Genomic DNA, 27,565 nt, shown 5'->3' with positions numbered 1-27,565 from the left:
TCTCAATCAATGGCAAGCTTTTATTTAAAAAATAGGAATCTATTCTTTCATTTGAATACTTCCAAAGAATCAAACTCATCCTGGGCAGACCACACAGTGGCTATCCAGAGGCACTGAAAAGGGACGCATTTGGTCACCATGATCCAGCAGTAAACTCTTTGCACAGGGCTAGGTTTTAAGTTCTTCGTGAGGCTCTTGGTCAATCAGCGACAGTGATTTGGGTTCAGAAGCCATCCAAGGAGAGCAAGGGTTGAGCCCTTCTTAACTCATACCCAGATGGAACACCTTCCTCAGAAAAGCTGGTCCTCCCCAATAGCCCCTGGAAGAAATGACCGGAGAAGATTATTTGCATCAGAAAAGATGAGGGTGACTTCAGCAGTGGGAAGCTGAAAGGGAGGCCAGGTTGCTCACAGAGCATGCTTCTCGGCACATAAAAACAACATTTGTCTAATGAAGTAGAAAGATCCCATGACCGGGAGGGGACAACCTACTTTGGATCCTGGCTTTGACACAGACTTGCTATGTGAGCCTGGACATGCAGACTCAATTCAGCAAACAGGTATGAAGCCTCTACTACATGCAAACTGCAATCCTCTCTACTCTCATTTGCTCATAAATTAAGTATAGGTCAGGGTTTCTCAACCTTGGCCCTACTGACATTTTGGACCAGGTATTTCTTTGCCGTGGGACTGTCTTGTGCTTTTCAGGATGTTTAGCAACATCTCTGGCCTCTGCTCACTAGATGCTCCCAAGCATCCCTTCCAGTTGTGACAATCAAATTATGTCTCCCGATATTGCCGAATGTCCCCTAGGGGGCAAAACCCCCGCTGGCTGAAAACCACTGGTGTACATATCCTGACTTAACTATCTCTTAAGGGTTTGAACAAGTGAAATGAGATTGTCATTTTTTGGACAAAGAAGAACTATTAATTTTAATTACTCTATTTACTTATTGAATGCCTACTAGTATGTAGCTGTCTTTCTATGTGTCATCTCATTAATCCTCATCCTGTGAGGTAGGCAATGTTCATTTCATTTTGCAGATAAGAAACTTAAAGTGTTTAAGCGACTTGCCTTGTCAGCTAGTGAATGACAGAAGCAGGACTCAGACATAAGTCTGACTCCAAAGCTTATGCTCTTAATCACTATGTTTTATTTTTCTTGGAACACAATAAAAACAAAAGGCAGCAGACGAAAAAGTACTTGACATGTGAAGGTGATTTACTATTATTGTTGTTGTTGTTGTTGTTAATCCGGCAGCGAGAGAGAGCCAGGGCATGGAAGACAGAAGACTTGGTCACTGCCGATAATGAAGAGACAGAGGCTGCCTCCCCCTGTGGCTGGCAGATGTGGGATGGCTCCCTTCCTCACCCAGAGCAACCTCTTTCCCACCAAGTACGGCTGAGGTCACAGATCCTAGGCTGCCATCACTCATCCACGAGAAAAGGCACAACAAAGCAGATCCCATCTGCCTGTTCTGTTTTGGGTCCTGATCTCCCCTATAGCTTGAAGGCTTCCTTGAAACAACCACCCTGCACAAGTCAGGGAGGGGTGTCTCTACCCTAGGCGATGGCCTTACCTCAGCATCATATTCCAATACAGGAAAGGCATCAGGTCGGCCTTCATGAGGTACATGGTAAGTCGCTCTCTGCTCTGGTCAAAGGGGAAGGTCTCCAGTGGCTGAGCGTTGTAGTCGAACTCCGCAAGAATCACACGATTGTAGCCAGTCACCAGTGGACACGAGGTGTAGCCATCATACTAAATTTGCATGTGAGACCGAGTTGGAAAGTGGCTTTTTTTATGGTATTACAGAAATACTTCAGAATTTATTATTTACTCCAAATAGCGGCAATTTTCTTTCTTTTTTGTATATTTTCATTTTTTGTACAGTGAAAAATGGAAATTATCTAACAAAAATATATGCTAAAGGCAAAAATTAAAGTGCCCATGTGAAAGAAACCAATTAAGAAAGTGGCAGAATTGAGGGAAAACACTGCTTTCACACAGAATAGGAGATGAAAATTGAGACAGGGTTTCTTACATGGCATACAAACCTTTTTCATTGGTTTTTGATTCTTCATAATTAGAGAAATTGTTCTGTCAAGTATTCCTGACTGGGCAGCTAGAAGAGAAATGGAAAAGTCCGAAGAATATAAGCATCCAGGTTTTCCAAGAAAACTAATTTGCAATTAAATGCAAACAAGTTAAGAAGCCTCTCTTCCCTATCCCTCTAGATTTTTACTAGAACATGACTCACCTTGCCACTCAAAGTTCTGGCTACCAGAAAGGGTTCTTTAACTCATCAAAGGCCCACACAGATGCCTCTGTAAGTCTGAACCTCTCCGAACAAGACTGTAAGGATGGCCCTACCCCAAACCCACTCCCCCTACTCCTAGGGGTCAATGGTTGTCAGCTTGGTCTGTGTGTCCAGAATCCCCTAGCCTATTCAGATGTCCCTTTGTCCTTGTCCAGACAGCCTCAGATATATTCAACGAGGCCGAACAGTGAGCTTTCCTTTGTACTAGAATGCCCTGGCTGAGGCTGTACCAGATACAGACAGTCAGACAGGTAGATGGATGTTTTTGGTTTTTGATGGCAAGCGAGGGAGACTATTATGAAAATATCCAAACTCTATCATTCTCGTTCCCTCTATTCCATCGGAGATGCCCCTTCTTTTTCTGGCGTATCTTCAGAGCAAACGTCACAACAATTCACCCACAAATATTTCTGTGTCTATCTCTGAAAAACGAGGAACTTTTTAAGTACAAACCCAATAGCATTTTTACACCTGAAACTCTAGCAGTAATTCCGTAATACCAGGCTGTGTTCAATTTTGAGTAATCAAAACTGCCCTTTTAAAAATACATGCAGTTTGTATCTCTAGAGGTGGAAAACTAGATTTACTTTTGAGGAAAGATGGGTTATGTTTATACTGTAAAATGCTCATTAAAGCGGTTGTTTTGTGATCCCCAAAGTCGGGAGTCAACAAACTTATTCTGTAAGGGAAAATTTTACAGGGGCGCCTGGGTGGCTCAGTCAGTTGAGTGTCCAACTCTTGACTGTGACTCAGGTCATGATCTCAGGTTAGTGAGATGGAGCCCCCCGCCCCCATCGGGCTCCACGCTGGGCATGTAGCCTGCTTAGGATTCTCTCTCTCCCTCTCCCTCTGTCCACTACTCCGTCTCTAAAAAAATAAATAAATAAATCATAAATAAAAATTTTACATCTTGTGGGCATAAAGGCAAATATCAAAGACATTATATAACAAGAGAGAAAACAAAAAAAATTTATTAACAAAATCCAAAATATAAAAATAATTTTTTGTAATAGTGAGAAGAATGGAATTCTTTCCCTTACCACAGTGTTCCTTATCATCAAATTGATTATAAATGTTCACTGGTAGAAATCATTCCTACAAAAACAAGCTGTACAAAAACAGGCAGCAGGTTGCATTTGGCCAGCAGAGTATAGTTTGCTGATGCCCAAATCAAAAGAGCAATAAATGTTTTTCCAAAATGAGGAAGTTCAAACAAATGAGGAATAAATAATTCTGCTTAAAAACGTAAACTGGCTGGGGTGCCTAGGTGGCTCAGTCGGTTAAACATCCAACTCTTGATTTCGGCTGGGGTCATGATCTCAGGGTCCTGAGATCGAGCCCCGCGTCACGCTCTGTGCTCAGCGGGGAGTTTGCTTGACATTCTCTCTCCCCCTGCTTGCTCACTCGCTCTCTCTCTAAAATAAATAAATAAGTCTTTTAAATATATGATTATAATATATATAATATATGTATATATAATATATATATAAAGTGGCTGTCTTCATTGTTTTAACATCTCTAAAGATCATATTTCCATTTTGGAAAACTCTGTTCCCCTTTGAGGGCCATAGAGAGTTTGGAATCTTTACTGAGAAGACCCAAGGAGGCCTCGGCAGCAGGGCATCAAGGCCAACAGATGAGGAGAAACAACGGCCAGCAGGTGCCACCTGCAGAGAGGTTGGGACCCATGAAGCAGTCACACTGTCCAGGTTTAAGGGGTGTGTGTGTGTGTGTGTGTGTGTGTGTGTATGTGTATGAAAGTATATGTGAGCTCTGGATTTTCCCTGTATTATAATCCCCTTCTGTTATGCCCAAACCTTCGGTTAACTTGTGTTAAACGTCACATCCTGGTCTTGATGTGGTATGGGTAATGAAGGGAGAATCTTGGGGCAGAGAAAGAGGCATGAGCCACGGGAATGCTAGATTCAAGGTGGCAAGATGGTGTCTCACTCACAGTAGCACAGTGGTCTGGAATGAGGTAAGACACCTGGCTGGGTGGCAAGTAAGCCAAGGATGGGTTATGAAACAAGTGAAAACCTTGCTAGGGATATTCAGAACACCTGGAGAAGGGACTCTAATGAGAAATGCAGATCCACTTGGGGAACACTGGGACTACTGTTATTTCATTCCTAAAATGTGAAATGACATATATATATATATATATATATATGCATTTAACATGAATGCAATAAAAGCATTCACACTGTTTGAAATACAAATAGAATGGAAACAACATAAATATAAATTAAGAGTAGACTTATTAAATAAATTCTGGAGCAACCATATAATAGAATATAAACTGGGAAAAAAACAGATGTAAAAACAACGGGGATACTCTCTACGTGCTCAGGGGGAACACAGAAGCAGCAAATGCAAGGCAGGGCTGGGGGCAAGATTTTTCACTTAAAACTTTTTGTGTAGTCATATTTAATATTATCTCTTCAGAACAGTGAATGAAATGTGTTTAAAGTAGGCCACACACTGGGTAATCTGGGCCCCACATGCATCCACAGGCATTTTCCACACATAAATTCAGCAGGTTACATTAAGAGAAATGTAAATTTAGAGCATCATCACGCAGTCTGCCTATAAATCACAAAGAGAAAAGATACCTTTACAGTGGAGAGAACCAACGGGCACCCCTTCACTCAGCGATGAAATCTAGCTTCACCAAGGACAAGACAAGCTAACATGGCGGGCTCCTAAGGTGAGGCAGCAGGAGGAACACAGCCTCATGTGTGGAGGGTCTTGCCAAAATGGATCACCTGAATCTAATTTTAAGAAAACCACCAGACAATTCTAAATTATGGGATGTTCTACAAGACAACCAACCTGGACTCTTCAAAAATGCCAGGGTCATGAAATTGAAAAAAAACAAATGTCAGAAGGTCTATTCTAGATTAAAGGAAACCAAAGAGACATGACATCCAATGCAGTGTATAGCTCTTAACTGGCTCATGGATTTAAGGTGGGGGGGTGGTGGTAATAAAGGCCATTTTTATGAAAACTGGAGAAGTCTGAACTGGCTTATATATGAGATGATTATGAGATAATACGGTGTTCAATTTCTTGGACATGATCACGGTCTTGTGGATATAGAGGAGAAAGTCCTTTTTTGTAAGAGATGCAGGTCGACGTACTTGAGGGTGAGGTATTACTATGTCAAAACTCACTTTCAAATGACTCAGCAAAAAAACGTACACAGAGTAATAAAGCCAATGTTACAAAAGATGATAACTGGTTTGTATCGGAAGGCTATCTGGCTATTCATTGTACTTTCCAATTTTTCACAGGTTTGAGATTTTTGAAATCAAGAGTTGGGGGAAATGATTATTAATAATGAAAAAGACACTGAGTGGGTTTCCTAGAAAGCCCTTCGTGGGTTGCAACAGTGAAAGTAACACAACCTGTTCCACGGGTGTGCAATTCACACAAAACATTCTCATCCCAGTAGCGGGAAGGTCTGTGTTTTACAGCATTTGGAGAAGACAGTTCTTGTCTAGAGAGGATAGCATCTAAAAGACAATTCTCCTCATCACTGCTAGTGCAGAACATGGAAGTAACGAATTTACTTTTCCAGGCTGAGGCCTTAATCGGGTACCAATCAGGGCACGCTCCACTGTATTTGTCCTAACAGAACAATTTTATGGTCTGCAAGCTTTCATTGACTTGCATGTGTTTTCTGTGGAAACAAACAGCTTCCCCAGCTTTATGGTGTTTCAAGCAGAAGAAAAATAGCCAGCCTGCCGAGTGTCATGGGCAAAAAAGGCCAAGGAGAGGAGCGTGGCAGTATGAGAAGTAACAGAATTCCAGAGAGCTGGAAAGGTGGTACCCTCTCCCTAATGCCCCCTCCCCTGCAAACAACTCCCCGGACCTAAACAAAGGCAGATGAGGTCAGGCTACTCTTTCTTCTTTACACGATACTAAGTTCACGGACAACTTGCTTCTGTGTCAGGGAGGCTGAAGTCATTTTTAGGCCACAAAGGTTTCACCATTAATGGAATGCCGTTTGTGCCAAGCTTTGGTTTTTGTTATGACGGTGCCTCAGGGTGACATCATTCTGAGAGAGTAAGAAACCCAGCTCATTCTCTTACCTACTGCCGCAGCTGTCTTCGACGTGGGAAGGTTGGTGCAGTCCCCAATGCCAAAGACATTTGGGTATTTCTTGTGTTGAAGAGTTTCTTTATCTACATCCACCCAACCGGCAGCATCAGCCACAGGACTCGTCTTGAGGACATCTGGCGAGCTCATTGGTGGGGTCACATGAAGCATTTCATACTACAAAGAAGGAAAGCATCCAAATTTGGGGTTTTTTCCAGTATGTCTCCAGCCTCACACGCTGTCCCCTGACCTCCCTCACCCATACACTGCATGGTGTACCACTGCTTCGTGACTGCACTAACCCACACCCTCTGCAAGACCTTCACCACCCCCACCCCCCCCGGCAGTGTCATGGTAAAACAACTAACCATTCTCTTGCCTGCTGTGGTCTCCCCGTAGAGAGTCAACATGATCCCTCTGGTCAGGAGGCATGGGGGAATCACAAACACCAGAATGAACTTCACTAATGTTCTAAAAGAAGCCCCTGACGTTTCTATTATTCCTAAAACAAAGGAGGAGGTGTTTCTCAGTTGCTCTCCCCCTGATCCTCAGCTGTCTACTTGTCTGGTACTTGGGTGTTATTCTGCAAAAAGGTGCTCAGAGTCCCTGAAAACTATAAAGTCTGTGTTCAGAGCTGGTAAGTGAGCACCATTCCCAAATACGGGTGGACTCTCAAAATCCATAAAGGAAACCATCAGAATGCCAATTTAAGGTGAAATAAAAGGTGGTGAGAATATTAGCTAGCATTCTGGAGGAGAGCGGGATCTGATTCAGTAAAGGGTTTACTGAACAGTGTAGGGGACAGGGTGGATTTTTTTTTTTCCCCCAAAAAAACTGCAGCACTGCACTAACCCACCGTCATCAATTTAGATAGCTCACTTAATTTTTTTATTTATTTATGTAATACTTTGTTTATGTAATATTTTATAGTTTATCCTTTTTCATCTTTTTATTATTACTTATAAACTCCATGTAGCAATTTCAAACTGATTTAAGGGTCGCAAAACATTTCACCTTAAGGTGAAAACCTTAGCATCTTAGGGCAGTCCCAACCTTGTGATGCTCAATAGCTCCCGGCTTCCACAAGGAGGTCCACACCCTTGTCAGTGCTTGGCAATCATGGACAGTGGAAGGAGTTAAAGAGGTGGCTTGTCTTTATTCCCACTCTCAGACCATTATAAGTTTCATTAGCCCTAAGGTAGAATGGTGCTGTAAATGACCAGAGCTCCTCAGCAAGGGGATTTTGAGTGGTTCTTTACAAGCACAGGTCCCTGAGCCTGGCTCTGTTAATGACCGTGGAAAAGGAACACCTGTCTGCAGGATAATGCAAGAAATGGCCAACAACCATCACCCACCAAATTACTAAGGCTAGGTCTATTTTTTTTATAGTTAATCAGAACTACTTTTTTTTAGCTGAGGGAAAAATCTTACCAGAGTCATCTCTATCCATTGGCGTTAATGTGCTTAAATTTCACAAGTACACATGAATTCCATCCATCTCTGCTAGAAGGAAAGTTAGCTATTTCCACATAATCATCCTAAAGGCATGAAGTTTTACTGGAGCTAACAACCTACAAAAGAGATGCTAAGATCTGCTTTATAGATTTACTGAACATTGGCATTTGGCTGTAGCTTGTCCCTTATACGTTATTTCCACAAACCGTGTATGACAAATAACTTGGTTCTCCTTCATTAACATAAATAATCTATTCAGAATAGCAGTTTTGAAACTTTCATGTTTAGAAGCAGCATTTAGGAGACTTGTGGGAAATGCAGGTTCCTGGGCCCCACCACCCCGAGATCCCAATCCAGCGGGTCTGTGTGAGGCCCAGGACTCTGTACTTGAACAAAATCTCCTAGAGATTCTGACACGTGAAACCTGTAGGTGACAGTCTTGGAAGCTCTGGCTTGAAGGGATAGGTTCGTTTACCATGAAAAACAGAATGTCATTATATGGACAAGTCACTTCACCTTCCATTTGCTTATCTATAAAGAAATACATTACCGCTGACCATTGAACAATGCAGGGGTTAGGCTATAGGCTTTCTTTTTCTTTCTTTTCTTTTTTTTTAATTCTTTACAGTGGTGGTCCTCAATCCTGCTTGTACATGAGAATTATCAGAGGAACTTTTGAAACTCCCAATCATCAGTCCACCCCCCAAACTAATTAATTAAAATCTGTGAGGGTTAGACTCAGACATCAGAACATTTAAAATCTCCCCAGGTGATTCCAGTGTGCAGTCAGGGCTGACAGCCACTACTTCAACACCTTTTGGTAGATTTTTTGAAATTCCTATTTTAAGAGTGGGGTTGGGTTTGGAAAGAAAATCTGACCTGAAATCCTATCACTCAAAGGGGATACAAATATCTCTCTTCTTTATAAACCCTTTAGAAGAATAATAACCATTTATTTATCCAAGTCCCCATCCACAACTTCAACTCTCCAGAGCACAGCTGAGAACCGAAGTAAAAAAGACCAAATAACAAAATTAAGTTAATGCACTCAAGCGCATACACTTTGTTCAGAAAAGTATGCTGTGGGCCCTCGCTGTAGCTCATTCACTTTTACTTAACATAGAATTGAACATGTTCTCATTTTCCAGTCAACAAAGAATTAGCAGCAGCAGCTTAAAAGAGCTGAAGCTGGAGGGACCTTTTAGGGTCACTTACAACTGCCTGACAGCCAGGAAGGAAGAAAACTGGAAAGCTACAAAAAGGACACGCACAAAATCAAACAACAGAGTAGTCTGAGACCCTTTGATAAGGTGATAACTAGCCCTAGTAGGCCCTAGGAGCATAACTACATAAGAGCTATTCAAAATTATGACCCTGAGCTGCGGCAAGCGGTTATTAGATGAGCCTGGGACATCCTGTGACACCAGAAAGCAGGAAAGTGCTCAAAAATATGATGGTGACAAGTCACAAGGGCATCGCCATCTTGAAAGGGCTCCTGCTGACCAAATCTGGGACAACGTGAGCACCAAAATACTTAGGGACAGTAATGAATTATAAACCATTGGGGGTAAAAACAAAACTCATGAGTTCATACCAATAACTAATGAATTAAGAGAGAAGGGAGGGCTCTTGCAGACAGAATGCTAACAGCTTACTGTTAAAGGTAGAGAGAACGCTTGATTGGAAAAATCATCATTTTGCAACCGCCATAGGAAAGACTGGATTAGGCAAAAATCATCAGTGGATGGTAAATCCAGTGGGAAGCTTAATGAGGAGGGAGTATGGTGTCTGCTTGGTCTTAAAGCGTCTTCTCACAGACTTATTAGTAGCAAGGGGGGAAAAGAATAATAATTAAACAGTGGAGAAATTGGGCCATCTCTTGACTGGTGATCCAAAAAAACATCATCAATGAGGCGCAGGCGACCATTCTGTGCCCTCAAATGTGAGACACTAGAAACACACGACATCGCTTATGTCTTGTACTTCAGTCTAAAATGCACAGCCTGATATCACAAGAAAACATAAACCCCGAATGAGGAATATTCTATTAAAAAATAAAGCAGTGGGAGATGGGCTGTATTATTCCAAAGTATCAACCAAGAAAGGCTGTGGAAATGTTCCAGATCAAAGGATCCTCAAGAAACATCACAATTAACAGGCAATACCTGCCTGTTGACTGGGTTCTTGCCCTGGAGGGAGAAAAGCACTGTAAATGCTATTGGGCCAATCAACAAAACCGGAATACAAACGGTGGATTAAAATATTGTGCCCATGCTAAATTTCCTGAATTGATAACTGTACTGTGGTTATGTAAAAGAATAGGGACCTCTTAAAGGATCTACACTAAAGTCTTTAGGTAAAGGGCCATGATGTATGAAGTATATAACTCACCTTTAGAGGCTTTGAGAATATATTACATTATATTGCATTACATTATATCATATCATATTACATTAATTATATGTAGAGAGACAGAGAGAGGTCAAATGATAAAGCCAGTAGGGTAAAACTCTATAATAAATGAATCTAAATAAAGGCTACGCAGCATACAGTTTTCTTTGTACTGGTTTTATGTTTGCAGCTTCTCTAAGTTTGAGACTGTTCGCAAATAAAAGTTTAAAATTATGACCTTGAATCATCAGTAACATCTTAAATGAGAGTTAATACACACCAGTTAAGAAAGGAAAGATGTGTGCAATACATTTTAGAAAAACACCTGCACTAAAAAGCTTAAAAGTGAAGTTTTGATGTTTGGAAGATTCGTTGTTGGCTCATTCCAAAATTCCTTTTTTTATGGAACCCTTCATTCCCCTAAAACTGCAGAATGAATAAAATGTCACTGTGATCCATTTTTCGTTGCTAACAGCTTTTGCCAGAGTGCTATAAACAAATGATTCTCCCATGACTGCTTCTCCAGATGCCTTTATATCTTGTTCTTAATCCTCATACGCCTCTACAGAAGGACTACTCCCGCTACACAGAAGAAGGAACACACACGCAGAATCCAAGCCCATATACAGAGGCTCAATCTTTCCAAGTTAGGGTATGGCTCCACAAGAGCTTTCAAGGATTCTGAAGTGCCTCCTTTTGTGCACAGGTGGAAGATATTTAAAAGACACCCCTCATCCCTCGTGAACAAACCACAGGCAGGGGTGTTTCTCCATAAATCAAGACAATCACCAAATCCTCCACTGACAGAAGCCCTTCCTGAACTCTAGGCTACACCCGAAGTCATCAAATATTTTTGGCTACTTCAAGTGACTCAGGGGAAGAAAAATGGAGATACAAAATAGGATCAAAATTCACTTGATACCAGTAGATAAACACTCCTCAGCTCCCAGGGACACAGCCTCTTTCTCTTCCCCATCCATTTTGATCCACCTTCTCCCCTACTGCTGCCCTTCTACGGCTGTGTGTAGCTGACAACTGAACCTCACCACTCACTGAAATCACTTGGGTCTCTCCAGGTTTGTCCAGATTCTCAAAAACAGCCTCTTGTCTATCAGCTCGGACTTCGATGAGGTTTTGCTTGTAGTTAACGGTGAGGTTCCTCTCCTGGATGATCTCCTGCAGGGCAGCTGCATACTTCTTAACCCCAAAAATGGTTCCAAGGGAAGTGTTGAAAATGATATTAGCCTTGGATCGCTTTCCTGTCTGGGAAAAATGGAAAGAACAGAAACAACCAATATCAAAGCATTACTTCAGCCACCTTTTTTTTTTTTTTTTAACCTAGATGAGAATTAAAACCCTCAGAAAAGCTCACCAGCTTTCTCCATCACTATACACTGGTGGGGCGAGGTGTGAACCAATTCACTGTCTCCTTCTTATTTTCTGTCAGTGACACGCAACTAAGTGCACCTTTGAGTCAGGGGTTAAAGAGGGCACCGTTCACGTGAAGGCCAGAGATGGAGGTCAAGTCCAGGGAGAGACGAGCTGAATTGTTTATTCATATACTCATTTGTTCATCCACTCAGTCAGTATTTAATGAGGTCCTAGAGTTGGCCGGTACTGTTCTAGGTGCTGCGGGAACAGCAGTTAACCAAGTTCCCGTCCCATTGGCTCATACACAGTCGTACTGTTCATATGTTTCAGAGGCTGGTATCTTCCCTAATGCCTAAGATCTCATAGGGCCTGAAAGAGAAACTTCCTCTTGGCCATCCAAGACTTGGTAGAAAAGAGTTTTGCAAAGAGAATTCCAGGTGGGAAGTAACAGCTAGTCTCCCTTTTCCCTTGTTCAGCTCCTTTTAGGATTTGTTCACCTGGAGCACACTGTTTGTTTTGAGAGAGAGAGAGAGAGGTTGGGAGAGGCACAGGGGAGAGGGAGAGAGAGAGAGACAGAGAGAGAATCTCAACCAGACTCCACGCCAAACACAGAGTCTGACCTGGAGCTCGGCGTTGGGCTTGATCTCACGACCCTGAGATCATGACCTGAGCTGAAATCAAGAGTCAGACGCTTAATGGACTAAGCCACCCAGGTGCCCCTGGATCACACTATTGGAAAGGAGTTAGGTGGGTAAAAACCTCAAAAGGCTGTGCCATCCAGTAATTCTCATGACCCAGAATGACATTTCTTAGAAACAGAAACGATGACTCGAACTGTTCCTTCATTCTCCCGGGCGGTTGGCACAGGTCTGCCCAATTCAGGTGAAGGCTTCCCAGGGTGGGTTCCAAGCACACATTCAGGTGGCTCTTCAGTCCCACCTGCCCCTCCCCTTCTCTCACCTGTCCCTTTACAGAACCACAGGCTGCTTTGAATCCTGCCACTGCCTCAGGTCAAACCACACTATGATAAACTAAATGTGACATCCCCCACGAGGGCAGGAGGACGAGAGCAGCTTCCCTGCAGCTTCACGCCGGGTGTACTCGAGGGGCGGACACTGGCTCTGACATGCAGGAGGACTGCGGAGCGTCCCCACCCAAACAGCTCTTTCCACCAAGGTCTAAAGTTCTATGTCAACATTTATTTTTGCCTTTAGAATTGGCATTTTGCCTACTGTATTTTCGTTTATCAAGAGCCAGACTCATAACCTTGAACTTGAGTGGGAGCAATTGAGGATATTGTTATGTTTAAGAACAAACAAGGTGGGGCGCCTGGGTGGCTCAGTCGTTAAGTGTCTGCCTTCAGTTCAGGTCACGATCCCAGGGTCCTGGGATCGAGACCCACATTGGGCTCCCCCTGCTTCTCCCTCTCCCACTCCCCCTGCTTGTGTTCCCTCTCTCACACTGTCTCTCTGTCAAATAAATAAATAAAATCTTAAAAAAAAAAAAACAATGTACAACCGATTGTCCAACTATATGGAAATACTTAAACAATCTCTAACATATCTTCCAACTAGATTTCTATGTACACATTAAAAGTATTCTACAAGGACTATTTAATAAAAAGTAGTACATCTAAATTCGTATGGTATGATTGTAACCATTAAAAACAAAAACAAAAACAGGGGCACCTGGGTGGCTCAGCTGGCTAAGCATCCAACTCTTGATTTTGACTCAGGTCACGATCTCAGGGTCGTGAGATCAAGCCCGGCAGCGGGCTCCACTCTGGGTGTGGAGCCTGCTTAAGACTCTCTCTCTCTCTCCCTCTCCACCTGCCCCTCCCCACCACATGCTCTAAAGCAAAACAAAACAAATAAAAAACACATGTATAGGAAACAAAATAGAAGGACACGTCAAAATGATACCAGCAGCTATAGTAAAGTATTGGATTATAGCGACTTCATTTTTTTCTATTTTATAAACTTCCAATTATATAATTTTGTACATATGTAATAAAAATTTATAAATAAAAAAGGTATTTTGACATGGATAAAGTGGATTTCTGGCATCACTGGATTGGCACTGTCTGCTCTCCTTGTCTCTATCCCTGGGAAGGAAGCATACCTTCCTGAAGTAGGCTTCTGACAAATACATGATCTTCTGGGGTGCTCCGGCACACTTTACAGGGGTATTTGGGAAGGTAAAGATGGCATTGCCCTCCTTAAAGTCCTGCAGAGCTTTCCATGTCTTCTCTACCGTTTTCACTGAATAATTGGACCCTATTTTGGGATGGTCAAAACCTTCAGGTAAGCCTTTAATCTGCAAGAAAGCACACAAGGAACTTATTCTTTAACAAAAGTGCAAATTCACAAGTGTAAATTTTCTAAGAAAAGCGCAAAAACTCTTGTCGTGAGCCTTCGTTCTCTGCCATTTCGATAACCTCTCAAGTATTTCGGTCCAGTCATTAGCCCCCAGGCCTCACACCCATTGGAGCAGGCAGGAAGGTGAGGGATCTGCTAAGATCAGGACTGTGGTGCCTGGAGTCCAATGCTGACTGCAGACTGGACTCGGCCCATGGGAACACCTTTGCCTCCCTGGCCTTGAGACCATGATTTGAACATATCTCTTCCCACCATCAAGGTGAGGACAAGAAGCCAGCCATGCTTCCTTTTTGGAGAGTCAGTTGCCTTACTGGGAAGAACCAAGAGCCATATTGTCAATAATCACAAACTTAAACAACCCTTTATCAGGTTGTACCAAATCAAACTCTTGGTAAAGGCAGGTAATTAAAAATATGGACTTGGGAACCCCGCAGATCCGGCTCGAGTCCCAGTTTTTCCACTTATAAGGGTTATGACCCTGGGTAAATTACCGAATAGCCCTAAGCCAGTGGGTCTCAAATGCAGTTCCTGGGAACTTGCTAGAAATGCAAATTATCAGGCCCCACCCAGACCTACTGATTCAGAAACTCAAGGGCAAGCCCAGAAATCTGTCTGGCTCTCTAGGTGGTTCTAATGTACACCGAGTTTATGTTCATCATCTGTAAAATGAGTATAAAAGTAACTGCTTCGGAGGGTTGTTGGCGGTAGGAGATGAGACCACACACATAAAGTGCTTAGAAAAATGGCACCCACACAGTAAGTGCCCCACAAAGTGTCTGTGTAGTGCTGCCAGGAAGATTAGCTGGACGCTTGTCTTCCAGTGTTAGAAGGTTCATAGACTGCAGTGAAGATGGCATAGATTGAGTTGAGACTCAAGCACCAGTTCTTCCAGCAAGAGCAGAGAACCATCAAAAACCAGTCATGACGATGGGCTGGTCCTTCAGAACCTCCCAGGCTGTTCTCCAGACTGTAAGGCAACCTCACAACACCCACCCCTCAGCCGTCAAGGAAACAGAGTGCTAGGATCTCCTCCACAATGCTCAGAGTAAAAAGCAACTATTCCTCTGATTACTGACCATTATCTCCTGCTACAGTTTAAGTAGTTGTAATATCAGCAGTTTCAACAACAATAATGATCATTATTATTATTTTTATAAAATCTCCTTGTATTTTGGGTGCCTGGGTGGCTCAGTCGGTTAAGCCACTGCCTTCGGCTCAGGTCATGATCCTGGAGTCCCGGGATCGGGTCCTGCCATCGGGCTCCCTGCTCAGTGGGGAGTCTGCTTCTCCCTCTGACCCTCTTCCCTCTCGTGCTCTCTCTCTCAAATAAATAAATAAAATCTTTAAAAAAGTCTCCTTGTATTTTAATGTTTCTGAAGTCTCAGCCCATGCTAACGGTGGATAATTCACGGCATGACTCTGAGGTAGGTGAGGAAATGGTCCTGGCTCCCAGACACAGAGGAGGGAACTGAAGGAGGGCGAGAGTGAGAGACCCACCTAGAGTCTTACAGAACCGGATGCTGAGACTCCCGACCGCTGCCTCGGGTTCTCCTCCCACGACCTCCCTGACCCTGGTTCCTAAAGCAAAACTCACTATCCAAGAGTTAAGCAAACAGCTGATCTCTTATCTCTTTCATTACTAGTCTCCAGTTTGAAGAGGTTGTTGTTAGGGAAAAAGGTGCCATAAAGTGGTAACCAAGTTCCTTTTAGGAAGACTGGTCACAAAGGGCAGTTTATGACCCCCCCCCCAAACAATTCGAGTTGCTTCCCTAGGAACTCTGGAGAAGAGAGAGGCAGGGAGCGTCAGAGAAAGAGAGACCTGATTCCCCCTTTGGCTGACCAGGCCAGGGAGCAGGACATCACCATGCGACACCCTGTGGAACTGAGCAGAGAAAGAGGCAACTCAGTCCTACACAAGGTAGTTTTCTTGTGAGTCTGGAAGAGCCTGCTCTTCTGCAAGAATGGCCATTAGCGCATGGACATGCTAAACTCGGATTAAAGCTTAAAGCTAAAACATATCATCATCGCTGACATCGTTGACAAAACCTTAAAGATTTTTTAAAAACCATATAAAAAGACCGCTGAAAAAAGGAAAACTAAAAGAGAATCCCTTCGAACTCTTTCATGCCAAAATGAATACAAAGCAACTAAATGTAGCATTTGATCTTGGCATAAATAGGCCAGTGTCATGCAGAAGTAGTTTAAAATAGTACCTTCTCATAGTCCAGCTGGATTCCAAGAGCAATAATAAGATATTTGTAGGAGATCTGCAACACAAAACAATGGTATTTTAGACCAGGATCCCAGAAATGGCAGCCCAAGGGCTAACTCAGCTTTAGCCCCCTGTGGCCACCCCCATGCCTCCATTTTCTACTGCGGACGCCTTGAGGCTGTGGGTGACAGGGAGGGGACAGGGAGGGAGGCACACTCCTGTCTGCCATCACATCTGCCATTCTCTTGTTTCTCACACCTCAGTGCTTCACAAGTATTGAATAACCTGCCTGGCTACCTAGGGTTTGAGACTCCTGTGTTTTTATACAATGAAGAAGGATACAAAGAAGCCACAACTATTTGCGTGGTGCCTCTGTTAACACTTCCTCCGGCTGAGGGGTGGGAGAAGCACTTCCTAATCTTAAAAGACAACAATAGCCAAACTTTGGAAAGAGCCAAGATGTCCATCAACAGATGAATGGATAAAGAAGATGTGGTGTGTACGTGTACACACACACACACACACACACACACACACACACACACACACACACCACGGAATATTATGCAGCCATGAAAAGGAATGAGATCTTGCCATTTGCAACGACATGGATGGAACTGGAGGGTGTTATGCCGAGTGAAATAAGTCAATCAGAGAAAGACATGTATCATATGGCCTCACTGATACGAGGAATTCTTAATCTCAGGAAACAAACTGAGGGTTGCTGGAGTGGTGGGGGTGGGAGGGATGGGGTGGCTGGGTGATAGGCATCGGGGAGGGTATGTGCTTTGGTGAGTGCTGTGAATTGTGCAAGACTGGTGAATCACAGACCTGTACCTCTGAAACAATACATTATATGCTAAAAAAAAAAAAAAAAAGAAGAAGACAGTAGGAAGGGAAAAATGAAAGGGAGGAGGAATCGGAGGGGGAGACGAACCATGGGAGACCATGGACTCTGAGAAACAAACTGAGGGTTCTAGAGGGGAGGGGGGTGGGGGGAGGGGCTAGCCCAGTGATGGGTATTAAGGAGGGCATGTACTGCATGGAGCACTGGGTGTTATTTGCAAACAATGAATCATGGAACACTACATCAAAAACTAATGATGTACTATATGGTGACTAACATAACATAATAAAATAAAATTTAAAAAAAATAAAAAATAATAAAGAGACAATTAACTTTAAAATATATGGAGTCATGTGTGAATCCCAGACAAATCTGATCTGCCATATGGATTGGATCAATATTATGTTAGAAACTGCCTTTTGGAGGGTCATGGAAAAGGATGTGATATAATGTACATGATCTTACTTATGGTCTATTTAAAACTTAAAAGTCCCCTCTTTAAATATGTGTATTGTGGGGCGCCCGGGTGGCTCATTCAGTTAAGCGTCCGCCTTCAGCTCAGGTCATGACCCCAGGGTCCTGGGATGGAGCCCCGTGTCGGGCTCCCGGCTCCGCGGGGGAGTCTGCTTCTCCGTCTCCCTCCCTCGGAGCAGGGAGCCCCATGCGGGGCTCGATCTCAGACCCTGGGATCATGACCCGAGCCGAAGGCAGACGCTTAACGACTGAGCCACCCAGGCGCCCCAGAAATGTGGGTTTAAGATCAGAAGGAAGAAAGCTGAGGCCAGAAAGTGTAAGCCAGAGGGACCTAAAGAAACAGGACTTGCCTAGAAAACTGGAGGTGGAGAGTGATCGTAATGAAAGTCAGGAGCCCGGCAAAGGAGTAATGGGTTGTAATGAATTATCATAACCTTGTACTAAAAGGAGAAGCAGAGCAGCAAGATGAGTAGGTCACAGTTGAAGAGAGAGGACTCCAAGACCAGAGAGTACTTGGTCCAGGCTGAGGAGCCAAGGGCAGTTAAGTCTCTGCAGAGGTCCTGCCCTGGGATCCAGGATGCTCAGCTCCAAGGTCACCTCCACAGTGAGGCCTTCCGATGATTCAAATCCCCTCCCCACTGGCCCCTTCTGGGAGCTTCCTTAGCACAGTGTACATGACGCTTTATAGCACTGGTTGCGTTATTTAGGAATAATATCTTCCTTTACTACATCGAATAATCCAGAGGCTAAAGGTTATGTTTCATTCTTTATATTCCTGGAATCTAGCATAGTCACGAAATTAAAGTGAGGAACTCAGTAATGTTTGTTGGATAGATGGATGATTTCAGTTGTTTGTGAAATATATAATTTATCAAAGCAGACAGATAGTATACACATCTCCCTCTGTATGATTTGCCTATCCATAGAGAGCTGCGCCCTGGAATTCCTTGTTCCATAGGAAAGTGTACCAGGTCCATTAACTACCTGACTGAGCTATGTTGAGTCGTCAAGGTAAATGAGGTCAGATGGGACATGGGGTCTGGGGGTGATGATCTACAGGCAAAACATGAACACAGTCAACAAGAAAAACCTTTGGTTTGTGTGTGCCCAGATTGTTTAATTAGAGTATAATATTGATTATTTTTAAGGACCAGTAACAGACAAGCTTAATATCATGAAAAAAAAAAAAATCACTGAGGGAGACTAAACCCTAAGAGAACAATGAACAAAAAGAAAGCCTCAAGCCTTCTGAATAAATTCAAGTTCCCAGGCCAGATGATCTAAATTCTAAGCAATTGCAAAAACTTGTAGACAAGACTTTGGAGCAATTACAGGGAACAGGGCAGACATTGCCAGAAGGCTAAATATGGGCAAAGATTCTAATTTGCTACAGGCAAGTGGAGGCGGTAAACTCTGATACTAACAACCTAGTAAATAGGATGTTCCTCCCTTGTAAAATTCCAGACTCATCTACTAAATAAATGTCTCTTGGTGATTTAGGAAAAGAGCACCAACATGTTCACAGATTGCAAACTGCTTTCAGTTAGGGGTCAAGAACAACGCTGACACGCAGCGGATACTTAATAAGCATTTCTTTTTCCCTTTTTTCATGTGTTCTTTTAAAAATAGTAACAGTAACATCTCTTGGGCATTCACTCTGCAGGATACTGTTCTAAGCCTTTCACATGTTTGAATTCATTTAATCTTCAAAACAACCCAATGAGGTAGGTGGTATTATTACCTTTTTTTTTTTTAGATTTTACTTATTCACTTTAGAGAGAGAAAGGAGGAGGAGGAGGAGCGGAGGGAGAGGGACAAGCAGACTCTGCACTCAGCACAGAGCCCAAAGGATCTCACGACCCTGAGATTATGATCTGAGCTGAAATCAAAAGTCAGATGCTTAACCAACTGAGGCACCCAAGCACTCCTTACTAGTCCCATTTTACACAGATAAAGAAACAATTTGCTCACAAATATTTACTGAGCACTTCCTATGTGACATATTGTGCTAGGTCCTGGACATACAACGTTGAACAAGAAAGATACTGTTCCCACCCCTCCAAGAACTCAGTCTAGTGGGTGAGAAAGGTATTATCAGATAATCATACAAATAATTACTAAATCATAGACTGCTGCGAGATCGTGTGTCAAGGGGGAACCTGACCTAGCCTAGTAGGTCAGGGAAGGCTTTCCTGAAGGGGTATATCTAAAGTAAAGATGAGTAGGAGTTAGCTAGGAAAAGAGGTAAGTTCAGCATGTGCAAATGTCCTGGGGAAGAAGGAGGCGAAGGCATTTGAGAAAATGAGAGGAAAATGTGCTGGAGCAGAAACGAGAGAGAGAGAATGGAACCAGAATCAGGTTAAGTCTGGAGAAGGATAAGGGCCAGTCCACACAGAGCCTATGGGACACATTCCAGACAAACAGACCCCTGCATCAGGGAAGAGTCAGAGACACACTGAGTCTGGATTTCAGGAAAAGCCTTCAACTCAGTCTTGAAGAAATACTAATGTATAAACCAAGAATGGAATGATTTCGGTAAATTTTAAGCATAAAATATTTGCTAAACAATGTTCATTAATGTATGCAAGGTAGAAAAAGCTCCCTAGGGACATGTTATCAAATTAAAACCTTGAACTTAAATGAAGCCATCATGGATAATGGCTAGGGAAAAAAAAAATGCTAACTGGATGACAGAATCGTAAATCCACAAGATCCAGGCAAGTTGGTAACATGAACTAAAGCCAACAAGATGACATCTCCCATGAGTAGGTACAAGCAGATTTCTGAGATCTGGCTATAGCAGACTTTTGCTTAATAAAATCTTGGAAGAAAGTCCTGCCAAGTTTACACCAACTTCTTCCCCAGCCCTAAAACAAGACACTGCAACTTTCCTAAGAGTCTGAGCCCTAGGTGTCTAAGCAAGATCAGAAGTGAGAACACCTACCAGTGCCTCTCATTCTCAAGAGATGAGACAAGTTTATGATTCTTGAGATGCACACGAAACCAACCGCAGAGGGCTCTAAACTATATACATATAATATGAAGGGGTCTAATCAGGAGGCAGGCACTGCTGTACCAAAGAGGTGATATACATTGTCAGAGACAGGCGTCCTGGCCCCAGGAACAGTGGACTGGCAAGGGAAATGAGCCCCAAAGCTCAATCTTCCATTCAATACTGTCTGCTCTCTTGCAGATGCTGGAGAAAATAAGTTCATCAACAGGGATAAATAATTTTTAAGTATTTGATATATATATAGAGATAGATAGATCAAATATATCTATCTATATATATCCTAATTTATTATATATATTCTAATCCATTACGTATATCCATATATTAGATATGGATGGAGAAAGCCTGACTTGACACTGGGTCATGTGAAAAAAGACCCAGAAATTTGAACTGACCTCAAGCCCGGCATGAATCAGCATTGTGCTAATGGTTGCTAAAAAAGGCAAATGCTAACTTAGGCTATATCCAGTTGTGGGAGAGAATAGTGCCACTCTATTCTGGGCCATTCTGTAAAGTTGCCTACTCTTCTGGGCAACCTCTTTCCTGGGGGCACCAATAGGGCAGATGATGTCCACAGCCGGGCACAGAGAACAGCGAGGGCACTGGAGACCACGCTGGAGAACAGGAGAAAGTGCTGAGGAAAGTGAAGACAGGGCACAAGTCTACCTGAAGACTAGATTTACACAGACGATAAAAGCCATCTTCAAATAGCTGAAGGGTTCCTCCACAGAAACAAAAAGACACTCTTGGCCATGCTACCGGACAAAACAAGGAACAAAAGAGGTATTAAGGCCAAAAACACCCTGGGGGCCCAAGAAAGAATGAAAGAGGCTACAGAAAAGTGGATTCTGACTCAGCAGAGGCAGAACTTTCATATGACCCGTCTGTCCAAAACCTGGAGAGGAAAAGCTTGTTGTCAGAGAACTCCTTGACCCTGGGACCAACCCATTTTAAATTCAATCCCTCTCCCCACATGGCCCAATTCCAATTACTCTGCTCTATTTATTTTCATTAATACTCATCACCTTCTGGGGCGCCTGGGTGGCTCAGCTGTTAAGCATCTGCCTTTGGCTCAGGTCATAATCCCAGGTTCCTGGAATCAAGGACCGCATCGGGCTCCCTGCTCGGCGGGATGCCAGCTTCTCCCTCTCCCTCTGCTGCTCCCCCTGCTTGTGTTCCCTCTCTCGCTGTGTCTCTCTCTGTCAAATAAATAAAATCTTTAAAAATAAATAAATAAAATTAAAAAAAAAAACTCATTGCCTTCTAACATACTGTATAATTTACTTATTATGTCTATTGGTTATTGTATGCCCTCCCCTGCTTGAAATAAAAATCCAGGAAAATAAGGATTTTTGTTTCTTTTTGTTCACTCATATATTCCTAAAACTGTATCTAGTTTATAGAAGACATTGAATAGGGGCACCGGGCTGGCTCAGGCAGTACAGCATGCAGCTCTTGATCTCTGGGTCATGAGTGTGACCCATGCGGACATACAGCTTACTTTAAATTTTTTTTTGAGAGAGAGAGAGAGAGAGAGAGTGTGTGTGTGTGTGTGTGTGTGTGTGTGTGTGTGTTGGGGGGGCCAGCAGAGGGAGAGGGAGAGAGAATCTTAAGCAGGCTCCACACTCAGCTCAGAGCCCAACCTGGGGCTCTGAAATCAAGACTAGGATGATCAACCGACTGAGCCACCCAGGCGCCCCTAGAGCTTACTCTAAAAAAGAAAAAGTGGGGGGGCACCTGGGTGGCTCAGTCGGTTAAGCATCTGCCTTTGGCTCAGGTCATGATCTCAGGGTCCTCAGACAGAGCCCCACATCGGGCTCCCTGCTCAGTGGGGAGTCTGCTCTCTCTGCTCTTCCCCCTGCTTGCTGTGCACGCGCTCTCTCTCTCTTTCAAATAAATAAAATCTTTTTTTTTAAAAAATCCTTTTTAAAAAAAAGATTTTATTTATGTATTTAAGAGAGAGAGACAGTGAGAAGAGAGCATGAGCAGGGAGGAGAGAGAGAGGCAGGCTCCCGCTGAGCAGGGAGCCTGACATGAGGCTCAATCCCAGGACCCTGGGATCATGACCTGAGCCAAAGGCAGATGCTTAACCAACTGAGCCACCCAGGTGCCCCAGTAAATAAAATCTTTAAAAAAAAAAAAAAAAAAGGAAAGAAAGAAAGAAGGAGGGGTGCCTGGGTGGCCCAATTGGTTGAGCATCTGCCTTCAGCTTGGGTCATGATCCCAGGGTCCTGGGATCGAGCCCCGCATCGGGCTCCCTGGGGAGCCTGCTTCTTCCTCTGCCCCTGCCCCTGCTCGTGCGCTCTCTCTCTCACTCACTCTATCTCTCAAATAAATAAATACAATCTTTAAAATAAAGAAATAAAAAGAAAAAAGAAAGAAGGGAAGGAAGGAAAGGGAGGGAGGGAAGGAAAGAAGAAGAAAGGGAGAAAGAGAAAGGGAGGGAGGGAGGATGGACGGAAGGAAGAAAGGAAGAAGGAAGAAGCAAAGACGGGAAAGAGGATGCTTCATAAATAGTCGTGGGAAGAGGAAGGAAGGCAGGCGGACAGGCAAGCCAGCTAGAGAGCCAAGGATCACGAATGCTGTAAGGCGGGTACTCCTGATCAAGGTTTAGAAAAAGGCTACAAGAACCTCTAAATTTGGGCGCCTGGGTGGCTCAGCGTGTCAAGCATCTGCTTTGTGCTCAGGCCATGATCTCAGGGTCTGGGATTGAGCCCCAGGTAGAGCTCTCTGCTCAGCAGGGGGTCTGCTTCTCCCTCTCTCTGCCCCTACCCCCCCCACTGTGCTCTCTCTCACTCGTTCTCTCAAATAAATAGTATCTTTTTTTAAAAAAAAGCTCTAAACTCAATGAAATTAAATGCAAAATTTAATCATCTCAGGGTCCTGAGATGGAGCCCCAAGAGGGCTCCGTGCTCAGCAGGGAGTCTGCTTGGGACTCCCTCCCTCTTCCTCCGCCCCCTCCCCGTGTGTGTGTGTGCACATGCTCTCTCTCTCTAAAATAAATAAAATCTTTTATTTAAAAAAAAATGGTGTGTATATGCATTTTCTAGATAAGGCTTTTATTAGGTGCTCAGAAAGATCCATGACCCAAGGAAAAGTTACAAATGCTTGTAGCCCATGAGTCCCTGTTTAGAGGAAGTGGTTGGACTTGAAAACCTTTCAGATCCCCACCAACTCCCAGATTCTACAGTTCCGTGAAAATTCCTGCCTCGGCAGCAGACAAGAGGACATGACACTGCAGATGGCTTCTGAGCCTGTCATCTCCCCCTCCTGCTCTCATCCCTACGGGGGCTTTGATCGCTGGGTGATAGGAGCCGACTTCTAAGTGGTACTGAGCACTTGAGAGTCTCAAGCTCCACGAACAGAAATTCCCCTTAGCCCTCGCACAATGGGGACTCACACTGTCCCTTACAACTCTGGCATGGCGCCCCCTGGCATAACTGGAATGGATATTTTCCAACGTCTTCCTCTGGGAGGTCAACTGTCAGGGAGAGAAGCTGGCTGTTTCAAAGGTAAAAGGAGGAAGTGCTGCTATTTTAACATATAGTGGTAGTATTTGTTGAATAAACCATTCAGATGCAAGATACCACACCGAGGAATTGAGCAACAGTTCAATAAATACACGTCTTCGTTGTTCATTTATTCATCACTCACTCCTTCCATCTATCCCATCCTCCATCCACCACACACTTTCCACCTCGTGCAATATCAACACACACGCGCACCCATGCACACACATGCATATATGTTGCCCTCTCTCCGTACAGCTATCCAGTTTGATGATGGCTGTGCATTCACATGAGCCCTGACTAACAAAAGCCGAAGGACCCCGATGCTTACCTCCTTGCCATTGTCTGTGTGGATGCAGTTCTTGTCTGGGTTCAGCTCAACCACTCTAGCTTTGATCCATTCTACACCAGATGGTACCACACTCGCAGTGGGACGGCCAGATGAGGGTAACTGCTTGGCACCAGCACCCACCAGTGTCCAGATTGGCTGGTAGAAATGTCTCTGAGAAACAAAGTGTTTGGAGGCCCGTTTCAATTTGAGACAGATCAAAAGGGTCATAGTTAAAGGTACATGAGCTAGACTCTCAGTTACCCTTCCCAACCGCTGGAGCACCATGTAGAAAAGCCTTAGAAGGTTAGTCTCCCCCCCCACACACACACCTACTGGTGTCTCCTATTATGTTAAGCTCTGAAGGGCAGTCACCTAACCCAAGAATTCTGCCAAGATCATCCGAAAAAAGCCGTCAACTACCTTTCGTGAGCATTGTATTATTTGTTCCTCAAAGTTGATTTGATGCTTAACATGTACATGTTGTGTGTGTGTGTGTGTGTGTGTGTGTGTGTGTGTGTGTGTGTGTGTGTGTGTGTGTATACAGACACACACGTATTACGGATACATTTATGCACACAGACATAAAGAAAAATTAAGCCTGGCAGCCTAAATATGGTTCCTTAGAACCATCTGGAGACTATGGTAAGTCTGGAAAGTTTACAACCACTTTTGAAGGGTCTCAAAACTTCTTGAATTTCCAACGGTGCTTCCCAAGCCTATGGAGGACTGCAGACATTCCCTATTGGCCCTAGTACCCTCTCCTCTCCTTTCTCAGAGGTTTTATACCCGAAGCCAGTAGGCACCAGATCCTACCCCATAGTGCCAAATATCCACTATTTTCTAGAATTTTCTTGCTTCAGATGGTCCTCACTTGAACTAAGTTAGTTTTGAAAGTTCTAGACTCATGGGCAAAGGGCAGATTGATCTAACAGCCTCCGAGAATCCCAATACACTCGTGGAATGACCTGGGGGATCAAGAATTTCTCAACACTGCCAAAATGCCTCAAACTGGCTGGACAGAATTGCCAGCCACAGAGATGTTAAAGAGGATACGAAAAATGGCTTTGCAATCTGTACAGCCAATAATGGAGGTGATCAAAGAGAAGGAAGGCAGAGGTCTCCAGTGGTGAGAACTCATTGATTTCAAATCCATCTTGAACACAAAAAGGAATAAAAATACAACCTCAGATTCTTTTTTAGACTACAAACAAGCATCAGCTCCACCAATCACTAAACCAGACACAGGAGAGCAAGTACCAAATACCTGAGCCCCTAGCAGCACCTTTGAAAGACTTCCATCCTGCACTTCCTCATGGGGGAGGACAGCCATTAACTCTGGCCTCCCAAATTATGCCCAGTGCCTCAGAAGAGCCCTTCTCATTACCAAGACTACCCCAGTGGGAGACCTGCCCATGGGTTAGTTACAACACACCAGAGGCCCCTGATGGAGCTCTCAGACCAGTGGGTCATTTAAAACACTGGGGCACCTGGGTGGCTCAGTGAGTTAAGCGTCTGCCTTGGGCTTGGGTCATGATCCCGGGGTCCTGGGAGGGAGCCCCATGTCTGGCTGCCTACTCTGACTCCCTGCTCAACAGGGAGCCTGCTTCTCCCTCTCCCTCAATCCCTCCCCACTACTCATGCTTTCTCTCTCTTTCCCTCTTTCCCTCTCTCTTGCAAATAAATAAATAAAATCTTTTAAAAAAATTAAAAATTAAAAAAATAAAATGCTGACCCTGAATTAGTCACTTTAAAAAAGAAAATGATCGAGAACATACCCTCTCAGATCATAGCCTATCAATCTGAGACTGCAGCTAAGCCCCGGACAACCTCATGGGGGGCTGGGTAGACTTCTTGAAAAGGAATGTGCTTTTCTTGACCTGCCCTCCCCACCAAACAGGCACTGGATCCATTTTGCTTCCCTGCCAAGGACACAGTTTCCAACTGGTACACACCTAGTTCCTCAGGAAACATCAGTCAGACCACCAAAAATCTGGAATATTTTTTCTGAAGCTACTGGATCATCTTAAAATGTTTTGCATGAAATAGTGCCTGACACACACTTCCCGGCTTCCCCCCTGGTGTCTCTACCTTTTTCTGCTTTATATAATCTGTTTATAATCCCTTGTACTTCAATTTATCAATCCCACTAACACCTTTCCCAGAGGCCTCCCTGCCCCTCAACTCATCACCCATTCTCCAGACTAGAACAGAGAAAGGAAAGTATAATGGCCATTGATCTTCCTCTGGACACTAGGTTGGAATTGGGAGGTCTTTTAGGGTTGAACTGTCTCTCCCGAAAAGATATGCTGAAGTCTTCACCCCAGTACCTGTGAATATGATCTTATTTGGAAATAGGGTCTTCAGAGATGTAATCAAGTCAAGATGAAGTCATGCTGGATTAGAGTGGGCCCTAAATCCAATGACTGGTGTCCTTATAAGAAGGTCATATGAAAACACTAGAGACACACAGAAAGAAGACCACGTGAAGACAGAGGCAGAGATTGGAGTGATGCCAGCTATAAGCCTAGGAACACCGAAGATTGTCCACAACCACCAAAGCTAGGAGAGAGGCATGGGACAGATTTCTTCTCCTCCCCACAGCCTTCAGAGGGAGCATGACCCTGTTAACACCTTGGCTTTGGACTTCTAGCCTCCAGAACCGTGAAAGAATACACCTACTGTTTTAAGCCACACAGTTTGTGATAATTTGTTACGGCAGCCCTAAGAAACCAATACAGAGAACATAAAAGCCTAGATATCTGTCCTCTCCCTCTCTCCCTCTCCCTACCTTCTCCCAATCCTTTTTGTGCCCAGAAGCACTAACCTGGAAACATGAGAGCAACAGGGCCTGACAGCCAACCACACTCTATCCCCTAACACACGTGCGCACCTGCACACAGACGCAAGCGCTCAAAAGCGCTCAAAAACTTACCTCACTGGGCTCAACAATGGCCACATTCTCCGCACCCACTCTCCTCTTCATGCGGGCGGCCATGGTGATCCCACCACTGCCCCCACCCAGCACCAGCACTTCATAGTGGTTTTTGGCTGCAAGGCTGGCTCCCGTGTGCAGCTGAAGGGGGCTAGCCTGCTGAGTGCCCAGCCTGAGAAAGCAGGCAAAGAGCCGGGCTCGAGGGCCAGACACCACAGTGGTCAGTGCGGTCAT

At 44.0% G+C, this 27,565-nt stretch overlaps 1 protein-coding gene across 1 annotated transcript; it reads right to left on the bottom strand.

Annotated features, from left to right (window-relative positions):
- Positions 1-27,565, bottom strand: SQOR (sulfide quinone oxidoreductase). The gene is made up of 9 exons (XM_025884150.2): positions 27,332-27,565; positions 24,400-24,570; positions 16,227-16,280; positions 13,757-13,951; positions 11,318-11,527; positions 6,412-6,595; positions 2,055-2,122; positions 1,580-1,758; positions 1-319 (listed from the first exon to the last, which is right to left on the bottom strand). The coding sequence occupies exons 1-9, from the start codon at positions 27,563-27,565 to the stop codon at positions 262-264; spliced, it is 1,353 nt and encodes a 450-aa protein (XP_025739935.1). The 3' UTR covers positions 1-261.

The sequence above is a fragment of the Callorhinus ursinus genome, unplaced genomic scaffold, assembly GCF_003265705.2.
Source record: "Callorhinus ursinus isolate GAN/ISIS: 27379988/994484 unplaced genomic scaffold, GSC_fseal_2.0 scaffold25, whole genome shotgun sequence".
In the NCBI taxonomy this organism is placed as follows: domain Eukaryota; kingdom Metazoa; phylum Chordata; class Mammalia; order Carnivora; family Otariidae; genus Callorhinus; species Callorhinus ursinus.
The sequence above is the reverse complement of the archived record's forward strand: the minus strand, read 5'-3'. Positions and strand labels throughout refer to the sequence as shown.